Source organism: Dermochelys coriacea, chromosome 17 (assembly GCF_009764565.3).
Source record: "Dermochelys coriacea isolate rDerCor1 chromosome 17, rDerCor1.pri.v4, whole genome shotgun sequence".
Lineage (NCBI taxonomy): Eukaryota > Metazoa > Chordata > Testudines > Dermochelyidae > Dermochelys > Dermochelys coriacea.
In genome coordinates, this window is record NC_050084.1 from 16,937,912 (window position 1) to 16,954,527 (window position 16,616).

At 45.2% G+C, this 16,616-nt stretch overlaps 1 protein-coding gene across 2 annotated transcripts in view; it reads right to left on the reverse strand.

Annotated features, from left to right (window-relative positions):
- SPNS2 (sphingolipid transporter 2) overlaps positions 1–16,616 on the reverse strand; it is a 174,786-nt gene that overhangs the window by 22,894 nt on the left and 135,276 nt on the right. For both annotated transcript variants that reach the window (XR_006276179.1, XM_038376274.2), the window contains exon 10: positions 12,866–12,964. Coding sequence is in view for 1 of the 2 variants with exons in the window: in XM_038376274.2 (XP_038232202.1) it covers positions 12,866–12,964 (99 nt within the window). In the remaining variant the exon portion in view is untranslated. The remainder of the gene's footprint in view (positions 1–12,865; positions 12,965–16,616) is intronic.

Sequence of the window (16,616 nt, forward strand, 5' to 3'; positions counted from 1 at the left end):
TGTGACAACAGCAGCTGGCTTAAAGCACAAACCAACAGCAATAAGTGACATTTAAATTTGAAATTTAAAGACCGACTAATTCGAGTGGGAGAAAATCCTGTACCCAGAGGGAATCCCCAGCTCACAGCCCTGAAGCTGAAAGTACCGAGGCAGCAGGTAAGAGCCATTATAAGAGGCACCTCTGCAGATGAGAGAATTGAAAACAAAAGGCCATAGAAATATGGGACATATTGGGACTTCATTGAAACTGTAGCACAAAGTGCTCTAAAGGTCTTGTGGTTAGATACCCTCTATATAAATGGAGCAGCAGCACTGGTCTCAGTGTTTTACTATTCCTACCACCACTCAGATTGGGGTCTACTATGGAGAAGCACATGTCAAGAAATATACAGAGGGGCATGTGGCCAAATGCTGATAATGAAACCCATCTCAGCTTAGAACAGCAAGAGGAACATCTTTAAGGAGGGAGCTACCAGAAGTAGACGGGGAATGTTTCAGTAACTATAGTATCCAAGCCATCCCAGAAGTGGAAAGGGATTTCTCCCTAGGAATGGAAATCTGCCCCCTGGCCACAGGTGAAAAAACTGCACTCACAAAGAGGATTTAAATTCAAAAACTAAGGATATGTCTATAGTAAAGCGGCACAAATACAGCGGTCCAGCTGTGCCACTGTAGCACCATCGTGCAAATGCTTCCTACACCGACAGGAGGAGTCCATCAATTGATGCAGTTAATCCACCTCTCCAAGAGGCAGTAGCTAGGTTAATAGAAGAATTATTCCATCGACCTAGCGATGTCTAGTGGGGGCTAGGTCAACCTAACTACATCGTACAGGGTGCAAAATTTTTCACAGCTCTGAGCAATGTCACTAGGTCAGCCTACGTTTTAAATGTAGCCCAGGCTTAAGCCTCTTTAGCCAAACTCCTGTCCCCCATTCCTTGCCCTAGAAAGGAGGAGACTTAAGTGTCTGGGATGTAGCAGAGGGAGGTTTTGCTGTCCTCTACAGGAAAGCTTTGTTTCAGCTGATCAATGCTTAATTTGCAGATGGAAATCAGAAGAGTTGTCATATGGGAGGTTATTGTAAAGACTGGTTTTAGACTGAAAAGCAAATGCAGTGGCTGTGAAGCATTTTTAAAAACGTAACTACAAGACAAGAATGTGAAGAGCATAAATGCGCAGGAAATTAGCAGACCACACAGTGCAGCCTGTGTGCAGACATGCCAAACCTGTGGAAAAAAACGCAGAAATTGAGCTTGTTTTTTACTTAATTGGTTTGCGAGTTGCTTGTTGGCTAGTTTTGGCTTGTAGCTTGTTGCTTTTTTTTTTTTTGTTTGGCTCCTGGCAAGTAGGGGCAAGGGCGGGAGAGAGTCAGGGGTGCACAGCGGGCCCACCACAGTTCCAGGTTGCACGCCGGGGCATCTAGTTACATAGAGTGTTGGGGTTCTTAGGAATTGGCTTGTTTTGACCTTGTTTTGAAATGGGACTAGCTTGATTTTTGGTTTATTGTGAAAGTCGGGGTGCATATTTACCACATGAAAGTTGGCAACTGTGCCTGTGTGTGGCCTGGAGACAGGGACCTCAATTTGTAGCTATTATTCCCTGGCATGCCCAACTGTCATCAAGCAGCATCCCAATGTGTAATAGCAACAATTCTTGCTTTGCACTTCAAAAGCACCTTTCACCTAAAAATCTCAAAGCCCTTTTCCACAGTGGCTGGTATTATCCTCCACAGGGTCAGGTGGCTTGTCCAAGTCACATGACAAATCAGTAGCACCAAGAGGATTAGAATCTGGACTTCACCTCCCATGTGCATTTGCTAACCACTAGACATTGCCAGATGACATGACATTCCAGGCTACATGTAGCTTGTTACACTGAAATAGTCTTTAACCAAGGTGGCCTCCCCCACACCTGTTCCTCTCTTACTGACTCACCGCCACGTCAACACCTTGGTGCGAGAACTAAGCCAACCCCATGCATTCTGCAGCTATGCATTTTTCAATCCTGTACCATTTGGATACCGGGGAAGAGCTGAACTACCTGCAGAACTTCTGCAGAAAAAAAGCGGAATTCCTGCACAAGTGGCATGATGCTGGGAATAAAGGGTTTGAGCCTCAGTGGGGCTGAACACCCACAGCTCCCTAGCGCCAGTGGTCGATGCAGAGTATTCAACCTATCTCTGGAGCAGGCAATGCCAAATCCGTGAGACCAGTCAAATGACGACTAATGTGAAGGATCTAACTTCTTACAGGCTGTTAGAGCTCAGACCGTTTGATTTTATGGGCAGAAAAAAAGGGTGCAACCCAAATGGGACCAGTGGGCAAAGAGTGTCCCCAAAGCTTATGTAGAGAGCAAGACCCCTGAGTCCAGCTGGGCTAGAGAATTCCTGAACTTGATATTATTGCACCGAAAAGTTGATCATGTATAAAACAGATCCCAGCACTGTGTCTCTGAGCAGATGTACAGCAGAAATCCTGCTAGACGGATCCATTGGGGCCAGCCTTGCTTTAATCCTTATATACTCGTTCATCCGTCTGCACAGACTCGGGGGGAAGGCTCCAAGCAGGAGAAAGCCCATTGTGGGGGAGGTGGCAATTTCTCCTCTGCCATGGGGGCCATAGGGGACCCAGCACAGCCCAAATTTGTGGGCAGTGCTGGCTGGAAAAGAAGCACACCCAAGAGATTCCCCTGGTGCAAGTGTAGTCACCATCCCAGAGTGGAATCCCTGAAAGAGGGCGAGATGGGGCAACATCCCCGCATGGAAACACAGGGTCTCCAGCGTGTGCAGAGAGCTGTAATGTACACCTCTCTGGACCACCAGGGGAGACTCTATCCCTGAGGCCAAGGGAGAGTTGCATCTCAAGCCACAATACAGTGATTCCCCCAAGCAGAAAGGCATCAAATAAACACCACCATTTTGCAAGGGCAGAGTGAACTTTACTGCACATTTTATGTTATAATTGTCTCTACCCAGTACTTTCCAACCCATCATCTCTTTTACCAGCAACGGAGTGGCCCTTAGGAATACATGATGGGGTGGCAAGACCAAAGAAAATCAGAAACATTCCTTCTGATCTGATCTTTAAGAACAAAGCACCCCATTACCGATCAGCACAAGCTAATGGCAAATACATCAGCCTTCAATAGGAAATGGCATTCAGGAAGTAGCATCCGATCCATCATTATAAGCAGAAATCCCTAGAAACTCAATTCCACTCCGCTAGCAAGAAAACCGACAACATGCACTGCCCTTCCGACACTCCCTGGAATGTGTCCTAGTGCAGTGGAGGTTTCAAAGCTTCTGCAGACTGTGGGCCACATCTTAACAGAGAAATTGTCTGGCAAACGTCTCCCCTCCACTCATAAGCTTACGACCTCTCTCTCTCGTCGCGACAGCAATGGCTCACATAGAGAAGTCGTATTGGGAAGGCACGCCACACATTTGTAGCTGTTTGAGCATGCTAAGTGTTCGGCCCTTTTTGGAGTCAAGTTCATCTCACGCTGTACTTCTGCTCTTCATTTCACCTTTTCCCCTCCCATCCATTCTGGTGCTTTCAGATGGAAACAAGGATGCCAGCCAGCACCAGGTGAGCAGCCAGCTCTATGCAGATCACTAGCAAGTGCTCTGGAAAGCACAATTTGGAAACTACTGCATTACTCCTCTCAGGTCCGGGCTACTCCTAAAACGTAGGTCAACCTAACAACATCACTCACAAGTGTTGAAAATTCACACCCTGGAGAGACATAGTTAAGCTGACCTAAGTCTCTTGTTTGTTAATGGCTGTCTTCACTGCAAAATAAAGGTGTGTTTGTACATCGAGACAGCAATCCTGGGGGGAGACAAAGCACTGTAGTTTTTGCTTCCATGTAGCTAGTAAAGGCAAACCTCAGGTGTAAAGTGATAATTCTGAGATAAGAACTGGCTGTGCTTTGGCTCCACTAGGATTTTACATCAAGGGTGGGTCTAGATGAGAAGTTATTCTGGAATAATTAATGATTAACCCCATACGTGGAAATGTTCCTATTCTGGAATAAAGCTGTTTTATTCCCAATTAGTTTTATGCAGTGGATTAAGCTAAATTTGAAATAGGGAACTTTTAGGGCTTTTCTACACTGGGAAGTTAGTTCAGATTAAAATAGGGTACGAATTTAAAGATTAATGGGGGGGGTGTGAATGTAATTCCAGAATACTCCTCTTTCACAGTGGATTAAATTAATTTGGAATTAGACACTTTTGTTCTGGAATAAGAGCGTCCACAGAGGAGTTAATCAGAAACAGCTATTCTGGAGTAACAAAGCACTTATCCAAGAATCAGAGCATTAACACATGGAGTTAATCTGCTTTAAATTCATAGATATTAAGGTCAGAAGGGACCATTATGATCATCTTGTCTGACCTCCTGCACAATTCAGGCCATAGAATCTCACCCACCCACTCCTGTAATAAACCTCTCACCTATGTCTGAGCTATTGAAGTCCTCAAATCATGGTTTAAAGACTTCAAGGTGCAGAGAATCCTCCAGCAAGCGACCTGTCTCCCATGCTACAGAGGAAGGTGAGAAAACCCCAGGCCTCTTCCCATCTGCCCTGGAGGAAAATTCCTTCCCAATCCCAAATATGGCGATCAGCTGAACCCTGAGCATGTGGGCAAGATTCACCAGCCAGATACTACAGAGAATTCTTTCCTGGGTAACTCAGATCCCACCCCATCTAACATCCCATCATAGGCCATTGGGCCTATTTACCATGAATAGTTAAAAGATCAGTTAATTGCCAAAATCATGTTATCCCATCGTACCATCTCCTCCATAAACTTATCGAGTTTAATCTTGAAGCCAGATAGGTCTTTTGCCCCCACTGCTTCCCTTGGAAGGCTGTTCCAGAACTTCTCTCCTCCCGATGGCCAGTTTGTATACATTTGTTCTCGTGTCCACATTGCTATTGAGCTTAAATAATTCCTCTCCCTCCCTGGTATTTATCCCTCTGATATATTTATAGAGAGCAATCATATCTCCCCTCAGTCTTCTTTTGGTTAGGCTAAACAAGCCAAGCTCCTTGAGTCTCCATTCATGAGGCAGGCTTTCCATTCCTCAGATCATCCTAGTAGCCCCTCTCTGTACCTGTTCCAGTTTGAATTCATCCTTCTTAAACATGGGAGACCAGAACTGCACACAATATTCCAGATAAGGTCTCACCAGTGCCTTGTATAATGGTACTAACTCCTCCTTATCTCTACTCTCTTATCTCTATACCTCGCCTGATGCATCCCAAGACTGCATTAGCTTTTTTCACGGCCATATCACATTGGCAGCTCATAGTCATCCTGTGGTCAACTAATACTCCAAGGTCCTTCTCCTCCTCCGTTACTTCTAATTGATGCGTCCCCAGCTTATAACTAAAGTTCTTATTAATCCCTAAATGCATGACCTTACGCTTCTCACTATTAAATTTCATCCTATTACTATTACTCCAGTTTACAAGGTCATCCAGATCCTCTGTATGATAACCCGGTCCTTCTCTAAATTGGCAATACCTCCCAGCTTTGTATCATCCACAAACTTTATTAGCACACTCCCACTTTTTGTGCCGAGGTCAGTAATAAAAAGATTAAATAAGATTGGTCCCAAAACCGATCCCTGAGGAATTCCGCTGGTAACCTCTCTCCAGCCTGACAGTTCACCTTTCAGTATGACCCGCTGTAGTCTCCCCTTTAATCAATTCCTTATCCACCTTTCAATATTCATATTGATCCCCATCTTTTCCACTTTAATTAATAATTCCCCATGTGGCACTGTATCAAACGCCTTACTGAAATCTAGGTAAATTAGATCCACTGCGTTTCCTTTGCCTAAAAAATCTGTTACTTTCTCAAAGAAGAAGATCAGGTTGGTTTGGCACGATGTATCTTTTATAAAACCATGTTGCATTTTGTCCCATTTACCATTGACCTCAATGTCCTTAACTACTTTCTCCTTCAAAAATTTTTTCAGGACGCATCAATTCATACCCTATCCTGTTCCAGATTAATTTTCATTTGTAGATAAGCCCCAAAATAACTAACTATCTAGACCCAGTGTATACACAGTTCTGCCACAAAGTGACCTTCCACCTGTATTTAAGAATATTCATGTGCATGGCTATGAACCCAGACAGCTCTTCAAAAATTAATCTGCAATGAGGCCGCTTCAAACTCCAAAAAGCCTGAGAAACTTAGAGCTCCAATTATAATTTTCATAAAAGTATCCCAAATGCTGCATTTACTCTGATTCTCCCTAGCTATGTTGCCGATCTAGTGCTGCTCTATATCTGTGCAACTCAGCATGAGCCATAATTAACACTGTTCTGTTAACTACTTGTTAAAAGAAAGTCATTAGCATTCTTGCTATTTAAGTAGCTCATGGATCTAATGTTACCAGCCCACTCAAATAATGGAGTTGGGACAGAGGTGGGAGGTGAGAAGTGACAGGTTTATGGCTAAAATTTTTCCAGGAACTATTCAGAGCCACACTAAGCTCTTTTAGAATAACAAAACATCTCAGACTTGCCTACAGTTGATTACAAGGTCACCTACATTCTAGTCACTGCAACCCTCTGTTCTGGGGTAAGATGGGTCAAAAGGGCAATGAGCCTTCTGCAGACACTGCTGTCATCTGCCAGCCACATAAACGAAGCTCCTGTCTTGAAAATGAACACCCCCCTGGGTCCCAGAGTCTCAGGCCTGTGGGTTCCACAGGGAGGAGGCTGTGCAGAGCACAGGGACACAAATGAAGCCAGCAGCAGGAGCACCCATTCATGCTACTGGGAGCTATTCCAACAGCCTACATGAGGGGGCAAAAAGAAAAGGAGTACTTGTGGAACCTTAGAGACTAACAAATTGATTTGAGCATAAGCTTTCGTGAGCTACAGCTCACTTCATCGGACGTGGGGGCAGAGTGGGATTGTGAGATCCTGAAGCCCAAGGCCCACTCTGACAATGCACAGTAGAGATGTCACACACTGTCTTCAGGATGTGTTGGTTTGAAGTCACTTTAACAACATCAGGAATAATAAAAATGGCTCTTGAGGCTCTCCAAATTAAGAGAGGAATCTTTTCAGGGGATTCCTTATCACCAATACTGTTCGTGGTAGCAATGCTGCTGCTGATATGGACACTCCTCAATTTAACTTGTGGCTCTCGTATCAGCAAAGACCCACCACCAGTTACCCATTTGTTATACACAGATGATCGATCACAAAAGGAGATGGGTGACATGTGGGACAGTTTGGTGAAGATCTAAAGCTTGGCTTAACACGTGGTGGCGTCTCAAAAGAGGGGTAAATTGGTACAATCAGATGGCATACAAGTTAACAAAGGTACTATCCAAGATATCTCTCAGCATGCTCCCTACAAATACCTTGGAATCAGGGAACTGTTGGAGTTACAACATAAGGAAGTCAAAGAAGAAGTGAGGAAAGAATATTTAAAGACAAATAAGAATTACTCTAAGGACAAAACTTGAAGAATCTTGTCCAAGTCATTTATATATGGGTCATACCAGTCGTATAGCACACTGCTGGACTGAACATGTGGAAGCAAGAGGAGAAGAAAAAAACTGACATCCAAACAAGAACACTCCTGGCAATGCACAGAGTAATGACAATCATTCAAGAAGTGGAGGAAAAGGACCTGTAGAGGAAGCAATTGACAATGAAGAATACATGATCAAAATATCTGAGGACTCAGAGTAGAAGATCATCTGGTGGCAATAACAAATGTTGGCTGAGTGTGCATCCAGCCCAAGAAAGCACAAATGAAAGGAGAATGTAAGTCACCAAAGGAAGACTTGAAAGATTTACACAGAAACCAATGCACGGACAGCGGTGGAAAGAGACTGAACCCATTAACGATCAAAGATTAACAAAGAGCCTCATTATGAGTGCACAAGAGCAGTCCTTAAGGCTTAATTATATGCAAAACAAAACTGACCGATGGAACTGCTCCCTGAGTTGCAGAATGTGCTCTGAAAAGGAAGAGATGGTGGAGCTTGTGCTGAATGCAGGCAGGGGCCTGGCTGGCTGAAAATGAAGAAAATAAGGGCTAGTCTACACTAGAACTGCTACATGAGCGTAGCTGCACCGCTGTAATGTGTCTGGTAAGATGATCAATGCTGACAGGAGAGAACTCTCCTGTCCGCAGAACAAAACCACCTCTGTGACTGGCGGCAGCTATGTTGGTGGGAGAGCTTATCGCTGTCCACATCAGCACTTAGGTCACTGCTCTTACATAGTGTGTTTATAGTAGATCTCAAAGCATTTTACAAACGTTGCCATATCATTATCCCCATTTTACAGATAGGAAACAGAGGCACAGAGCGAGCAAGTGACTAGCCAAAGATGACCCAGCAGGCTAGGGGAAGAGTCAGGAATAGAAACCAGGTTTCCTGAGGCCCAGTCCAGTGCTCCATCCACTAGAACCCGCAGGGATGATCAGGAAGTGGCAGGTCAGTGTGACAGACAGTGAGGTATCACCACCAGATCAGCACAGGAGACAAGTCTGGCTGATGGAAAGTGCTGTTGGAGGGATCCGAGTGCCTGGTCGAGCTGGATCCCTGGCACTCCCAACACCTACTCCTCAAGCCTCAAAGCTGCCAGATAACCAATGGATACAGTCGAGTTTCAAACCCTCATGCGGGTGGGGGCCTCTGCTAAGGAGGATTTCTATAAAGCTAAGAGGTAAACAGAGGAGATGGCAGTGCGGACAGCTTGTGGCAGTGCATGAAACTTCTCTTGCAGATGAAAGGCAAGAGCCTGACACAAACTCCTGGTTGCCATCATGGCCAGGCCAGGAAGCAGGGAGGATGAAGGAGGAAAGCACTGGTTGTGCTCAGATAGGAAGTGACTGACAGCACTAAGAGCGTGAAAAGAGTGCTAAAACACAGCCTTGAAACTGACACCAAGAGAGCCGTCTGTCCACACTGGCTTTTCCTGAATCGAAGGAATATGTCAGTATACCAAGGAACACTGCCTTTCATGTATGGAAATATGGTAAATCCTCACCAGTGAAAACAAGCATATACACACAGACCCCCCCACACACCCCCAGAAACACTTATTCATCCCAATACTGTATCTGTAGAAGGCAGCAGAGACGTGGCTTGTTAGAACTAAGAAAAAAGGCAGCTTGGCACATGAGGAGTTAACTATTTATCAAATACTACTCTTCATTAACAGCCAGGCAACTTTACTAGGTGTGCAACAATGCAGCCTAGCACAGGATCAGGTTTTGGGAGGCTTGTGTTTTATGCCAGACAATACCACTGGGGGATTTTGGACAAGTCAGTTAACTGCTCTGTACCTCACTTTGTCATCCCATCTGCAGAATGGGGATCACACCTTTGCAAAGTGCTTCAGAGCGCTATGGCTGCAAGTGCTATATAAGGGGGAAACCTTGTTGGCCTCCCTGGAACTGACCAGAGCACAGGGTGTCCCTATGTTGTTCAACAGGAGCGATGTCAACTCTGCAAGTTACTGAAAGCTCTTTAAAAAGACAATTACAGCCATCGAGGAATAGAAACTATCTCACCCAAAGTAAAAATGTAATGGTGCCTTCCCCTGCTTGCGATTCATCCGCCAGCACCAATTTACAGTAATTGGTCCCTGTGCTAGGCAAGTAATAAAACCATTTTATACAAATTACAGCCACTTCCCTAAACGAACACATTTGCACAGCATCTTCATAACACAGAGTCATGGGGCCTTTTACCCCAATAAAGCTGAATGAAAGTTATCAATATTTTAAAAGCCATGAAAAGCTGCCACACACAGACTTCTTGCCATTTAGTTTTAAATTCTGAAATGCACTGGGCAAGTTGGATGATAATATGAAACCACATAAACAAGGAACATAATCACCAAATGCCCCAGCTCCTGTGGTCTCAAGATTTGGAACCGGAATAGATTAAACAAACAGCCAATTCTGACCCCAGCAAACAACTTGGGGCACACGACAACAAAGGATCAGTCGAGTATGCTAGGCCATAGCCGCTAAGTGTCTTATATGTACCATAAGAGGGCTTTAAAACCAATAGGACATTTTACCAACAGCTGAACCACGACGGAAACAATATGTTGACACAACCAAGTGCCTGCAAGGCCGCGAGGGCTTGAGTTCTTCATAGAGAGCCATTCTAGAACTAATTCCAACACCCACTCCCAGAGATAGCATCCAGCCTTATAATAAACATAGCAGCTTTTACACTTCGTATCAAAAGCCTCCTTGATGAGCAAGGGAGTCTCAGCTGGTTGATATTCTGTAAATGGCTAAATAAAATGAAGTGGCAGAGTTTAGCGATTAAAGCACACGTTATGGGAAGGGGGAAGTTATCCATACTCAGAGCTTGCTTGTCACTTCATTCTTTTCTTGCCTTGCTTTCCCTCTCCCTAGGAGGATCTACAGTCTGCTGTAGGTGTGCCACATGATCACTCTGGGCCAGCAGCAAATTGGTCTAAGGTCCTTAGGCAGAGGCTCAAAAGGGAGCTAAAGGGAAATAAGTACCCAAATCCTATTGGCAGTCAATAGGAAGTAGCTGTTTAATTCCCTTACGCTCCCTTGAAAATCCCAGTCTTAATCCAACCCCCTCTCACCTGTTTTATCACATGCTTAGGACCTGATCCTGCAGCCTTTATTCCAGTGGGCAGTTTCACTGACTCACATGGCTGAGATCTCCCTGCAGTATAAATGGCTGGCCTGTCTCCAGGAAGTTGACTGTTCACATTTTGGCTCTAAATAATATTTGCTCTTTCCCATTTTGAAAAATGACCAACTGACCTTTCAGCCATCGCGCTGCAGGGACCGTGAGTCAGCTAAGCCAGGCCAGAGACGGCTGCTGAACACAGGGCTCTGACACACCTCCTCACAAAGGCTGAAAGCTTTCTCTCCTGATCCCCATTACAATTGGATTTGCTTTTGGGACTGTCTTCCTCCAAAATGAGAAGTGCTTTATCGCCAACACATTAGACACAAACTAATCAAAATCATTTAAAAAAAAAAACTTCAACTAAGATAGGGCCAGAGAAAGGCTAGGGCTGCTGTTACCTCACACACTTTACTCACGCAGTTTGCAGGCATCCCTAGGTAATGGAGAGCTCACTCAGTCTGTGGAGACTGTAGGGTCAGGCACGTTATTTTATGAAATCCAAGTCCCGTCTAGTCAGTGGCACAAAGCAGCTCTTGGCAACTTTCAAGGCTAATTGCATTCATTTTAGGGTCTTGGTCACCTCTCTAGGACATTCCTTATATGTAACACAATAAGCAAGGGAGGAAATGTTTCTTCCAGGACGTTTGCAAGGCGTAATTGTGCATGGGTGTGATATCAAACACAAATCCAAGCCTACAGAGCAGACCTTGCCTCTTATATTGCCTTCCTCCCCCACACCCACCACTTACGCCACCCTCAAAGCCTGGTTTATTTTGTTCTCCCACCCAAATAGCCATGCCTTTCCCCATGCTGCATACCCTGCCCAGCCTCTCCCCATCCCTGGTTTGCCAAGCGACTGCCCTTTCCGCATCCAAGTCCCTTCTAGAACTCAATAGGGTGCCCACCAGATTTGAACGAATTAAAAGTGAGTACAATTACACAGATTTATGCTGTAAGTTCTTCCCTTCTTGCAGTCTCCCCGCACATTGTTTTCTTGGTGCCTGTCTTTTAGCGTGCAAGGCCCAGGCGGCAGCCGCTTTTTGTGTTGTACAAGCAAACTGGTATAAATGTGTATCATGTTTCAGCTGCTGCCCCCTTCTGGTCGTGCAAGATGCACCTCGTTGGTTCCGAGACTGATGAAACAGAAATGACTTTTAATCATAGAAACCACAGAGCTAAGTAACGCGGGACGTGCCAGGGACATCCAAAATACTCCAATCAAAGCCATGGCACTCAGCTGGAAGGACTATCCTGAGAGTGATGTCTATGAATTGATGGGTCAAATTCAGATCCCAGTCATATCACTGTAAATCTGGAATAACTGCAGTCACAACTTTGGCAATGCTACTCAAGATTTGCACGGGGGTAACAGAGCAGAATTTGGCTTAGCCTTTTAAGGCAGTGGGTCAAAGTCTCCGATGAAATAGTTGCATTGAAGATAGTGGAGTTGTAGTAGCAGAGAATTTGGTCCAATATACCCAGAATTGTTTCTTTTCATGAAGCTTCTTAGGCCTTACATTTTCAATGGGCAAAGTTTTCAGATTCTGTCTTTTTGTTCTCTACTTGTACAGCACCTAGCACAATGTGGTTCTGGACCATGACTGAACGTCCTAAGTGCTACCATCATATACATAAATAATAAATCATCGTAAAAGATACAACCACCCACACTGCCTTTCATTTTGTTTAATCATTTACGCCTATGAGAGTGTAAAATACCACCCGATCAGAATGCTGGCACTACCATAGCCACACCTTCCCAGAGATTTTTGGCTGAGACTAGGTATTTAGTTAAAAAATGAGAGACACACACAGAGTGTCTAATTTCTAGTGCACACATGTCCACATCACAGAAACCACAGCTGTCTCTCTTGTTGGCATTTGCCTAGACAATGTGATGGGCCTCTACAGATTCCTTGCACTCAGATGCACTTAGAGTTCCAACTACCTTCCCAGAAATGGTCCCACCAGGTCAGGATTGCATCACATGTACTCTGTGTGTGTGTGTGTGTGTGTGTGTGTGTGTGTACGTGTGTGTTTGTGTAAGTAAAAGCTTGCAATGCTGCTGACCATGTGGTTCCTGTTCTGCAGATAAGCACAGGGTAGTTTAATATGGCACCTGTTATCAGCACTAAATGAGCGCGCGCGCACACACACACCCCCGGCTCAAACCCACAGCGTGCACTTACAAATCCAATCAGGTAGGGGCTGCCAGCATCTCCCAGCAGGTGCGAAGTGAAGCTCTGCAAGGCCACAGCGGTCGCGCGTCGTGTCGGGATAACCACATACTGCAAGGGAGAGGGGAAAAAACACAAAAGGGAAGTGAAATAAATAACCTGCCAACCTTCCCTGTGTGGCTGGGTTTCTTTCCACCTACAGATCCAGGCTGAGTGCTTGTGTCACTGAGGAATGGGGAAAAACAATCCCATGGCTTTCAGTGGCAGCCGTGTCCAACTCCATACTCACAGCTGTCCTGAGGGCAGCTTTGGAGCTTTGCTATCGCCACCACATTTCTAGTGCACCAGTCTGCAGATGGTTAACAAAGGAGGCTCTCTGTCCCACTCCTTCTCTCAACAATATCATAAGCACAAAGGCAGCTAACAAGTGGGCTCCAAGATGTGCACTCCCTGCCAACTCCACAAATCCTACCTCTCCCTACTTGTCCCATGGCACTAGAGCCCTTTATGCCTTAGGAGGAGAATGCAAAGGAGGGGGCATGAGTTTTCCAGGCTATCACTCATGCAGCAGAATGGGGTCAAGCCACATGCCCCTGCCTCTCCCCCAAAACCAAGCAGCAGCTGCTTTTTATAGGGCCAACGTGGACCTTTTTTACCGAAGAAGAGACCCTGTTATGTCGGCACCAGACTCAGCGGTGGCCTTGATCCCACAACGCTTGAGGAAACACACCCAAAGCCTGGGGAGGCTCAGGTCTGGTTCTGAACTTTGTGGCTCTAACCCACCTCTACTAGAACAAAGCCATGTCTGAAAGGGAATTTCCCTGGGTGATTTCTAAGAGTTTATTGGATTTTATACCCACTTAGATACCTGCAAGCTTGATCAGAACTTTGATTGAGTTAGAGCCGTGGTTCTCAACATGCAGCCCAGCTGAGTGCTAAAGGCTGCCAGGCCCACGTGGCGGGGTCCGGAGTCCTGGCTGCCACTTGGCCCCACACAACAGGGGGCAGGGTTCACAGTCGGGGCTGCCCTGCCACCCAGCCCAACCCAGCCTGGCCCTGTGCTCCACTGTTGGCCTCACTCTGTGGAGGGGTCTCTGGGCAGGGGGCGCTGGCACGGGGTCTGTCGGGGAGCTCTGGTTCTCAACCTGCAGCCCACAATGATAAACAGGTTGAGAACCACTGAGCTACAGCATCTCTTTTAGAGGGAGATCCCATCTGGATTTAAAGAATGCAAGTGATGGAGACTCCACCATGTCCCTAGGCTGCAATTTGTTGTGTTCAGCTTCCAAGCACTGGATCTAGTTGTGCCTTTTGCTGCTGGATTAAAGCAATCTATCCTACTAGAAATCTCTTCCCCATATAGATTCTTGTAGATCTTTTAACCTTCTCTTTGATAAACGAAGCAGACTGAGCTTCAGCCATTTAATATCAGCCACTATTTTTCTAGACCTCAAATCATTCTTGTAGCTCTTTTCTGAACCCTTTCCTAGTGCAGTTCATTTGCTGATGTGCCACTCTAGCCCTAATGTAACCCCATAATGGAGTTCCAATAGGAACGACTTTGCCGCTGTTTCACTAATTTATTTATCCTGGGTTTTAGGGAGCTAATTGCTGCACAGTAACATGCTTCTCTCTCAGATGAAACGTGGCGGCTTTGTTTCAATAAAGCATCATTTTCTCCTAAGGTGGGAAGGTGCAGTCACCGTCTCTCTGGTGTGCAAAGGGTTAATCACATGACTTTAAAAACTTTTCAAGGCCCCATAATGGAGCAGAGCCTATAGCAAACAGGCTCCGTGAGGGACATGTCTGCATGTGCATATATCACTTTAGGAATGATGGGTAATATGGGACTTGGGCACCAGGGAAAATTTTACCCCATTTCTTGTGATTTTGCCCCTGCTCCTCAGGAACACCGGGGGGGGGTTTCTTTCATCCCAGCTGTGATGGTGCTGCAACGTAACCAGTGTGCACTTGGAGCAGCATGCTACTCAGACGTTGTTACATTCCTGAGGTGCAGCAGCACTCCACCAAAAGAACGCAAAGCTCCGACGCAACATCCTGGTCACAGTGATAATACACAGCCCTTCCAGAGCGCCTTCCATGCCAGCAGTCAAAAACACCAAGCCTCACTGAACTCCCATGGCAGAAAGGAGTGTTATCCCTGTTTTACAGGTAGGTAAACCAAGGCACAAAGACACACGATAGGTCACACAGTGAATCAATGGCACAGCTAACAACAGAAGCCAGGAGTCACGGCTGCCACACAGTTCCCCACACCCAGATGACGAGACAGTGGGCACGGAACTACCTGGGCTGGTGAACAGTAGGTGAACTCCAGCTCACCTCCCCACACTCAGTTTGCACAGGAGCTACAGGGAACTGCTGCAAGAGTGACTTTGAGAAGGTACAATGACGTTCCACCTTCAAGGGGTCAGATCTGAACAGAGGAGTATTCAGTTAAAAACAGTAAAAAATACGTATTTGTTATATTTGTTATAAACAGCAGGTGGATAAATTCAGCTCTTCTGACTCACAATCCTATGCTTTAGCCAGAAAGCCATCCTTTTCCAGCAAAACAATAATTTAAAGGCATTAAAATTTACTACTGATAAATGAGTAGCAGTAAATTAATGCTATTTGGGGCAAATACAGCTTCTTGTCTTGGTTAACTGGGTTCGGACCATTAATTGTTCTTTTAAAAAAAACATAGCATTGCAAATAGCAATACAACTTCCAGTAAGATTTTAAGCTAATCAACGGTTTCAGAGTAGCAGCCGTGTTAATCTGTATTCGCAAAAAGAAAAGGAGTACTTGTGGCACCTTAGAGACTGATGCATCCGACCAAGTGAGCTGTAGCTCACGAAAGCTTATGCTCAAATTTGTTAGTCTCTAAGGTGCCACAAGTACTCCTTTTCTTTAAGATAATGAAATTATTGACAGTTGAGACCAGACTTTATAATGCCAAATACATTTGCGTGTCTAGCTTGAAATCCTAGTGACAGAAATACAACACAGCAACCAAATGAAACATGAGATTGTTTCTCCTCCCTTAAATAATGTTAGAGGGAAAAACAGTTATTCCTGCTTAAAGGATATTTTATTCTGACAGAGCGGAAATAGCTGGTACTAAACCTTAGCTACTGTCTTAGGGAGGAGAGCAGTAAATTAAAGATCTGAACTGGGATTTCAATATTAAAATAGAGCTAAATTCAAACCATGCACAGGCTGGTTAGTTAGAACATCCCCGCGGAAGCTGGAGGTGGAACAGCCACACCAGCCAAGAGGAAGAGTGTGGGATTGTCCTGGCTCATCTCCCTGACTCCAGGTTGGGTGGCACACATCACACAGGATGTTCAGGGAGGCTGATGAAGCTGCTCTGGGGTGAGCCTCGCCTCTTTAAATAGAGACTCAGAAAGGCTGTGGTTTTATTACTGACGTTGTACTCCCCTAGTGGAGCTGGCAGAACTTGTTTTCCCAGACATGTGCCCTGTCCTTACTCAGTTTAACTGTGAATGCCTCATAGCTAAAGGATAAAATATCCTTCCAATTTAGGGCTCCCATGTCAAAGACATAACTTCTAGATGAGAGTGCTGAGAATAAGGCTTGTTTTGTTCAAATCTGCATTTGGAATAAATATCAGCCTTTTAGAATCTCAGACAACAAAGCACAATCCATCCTGAAGCTGACTGTTTATCAAATCCAGTTCATGAGGGCCTTTTGCAGGACAGACATTAACCAGGGAGCTGGGAGCACAGAAAAATCT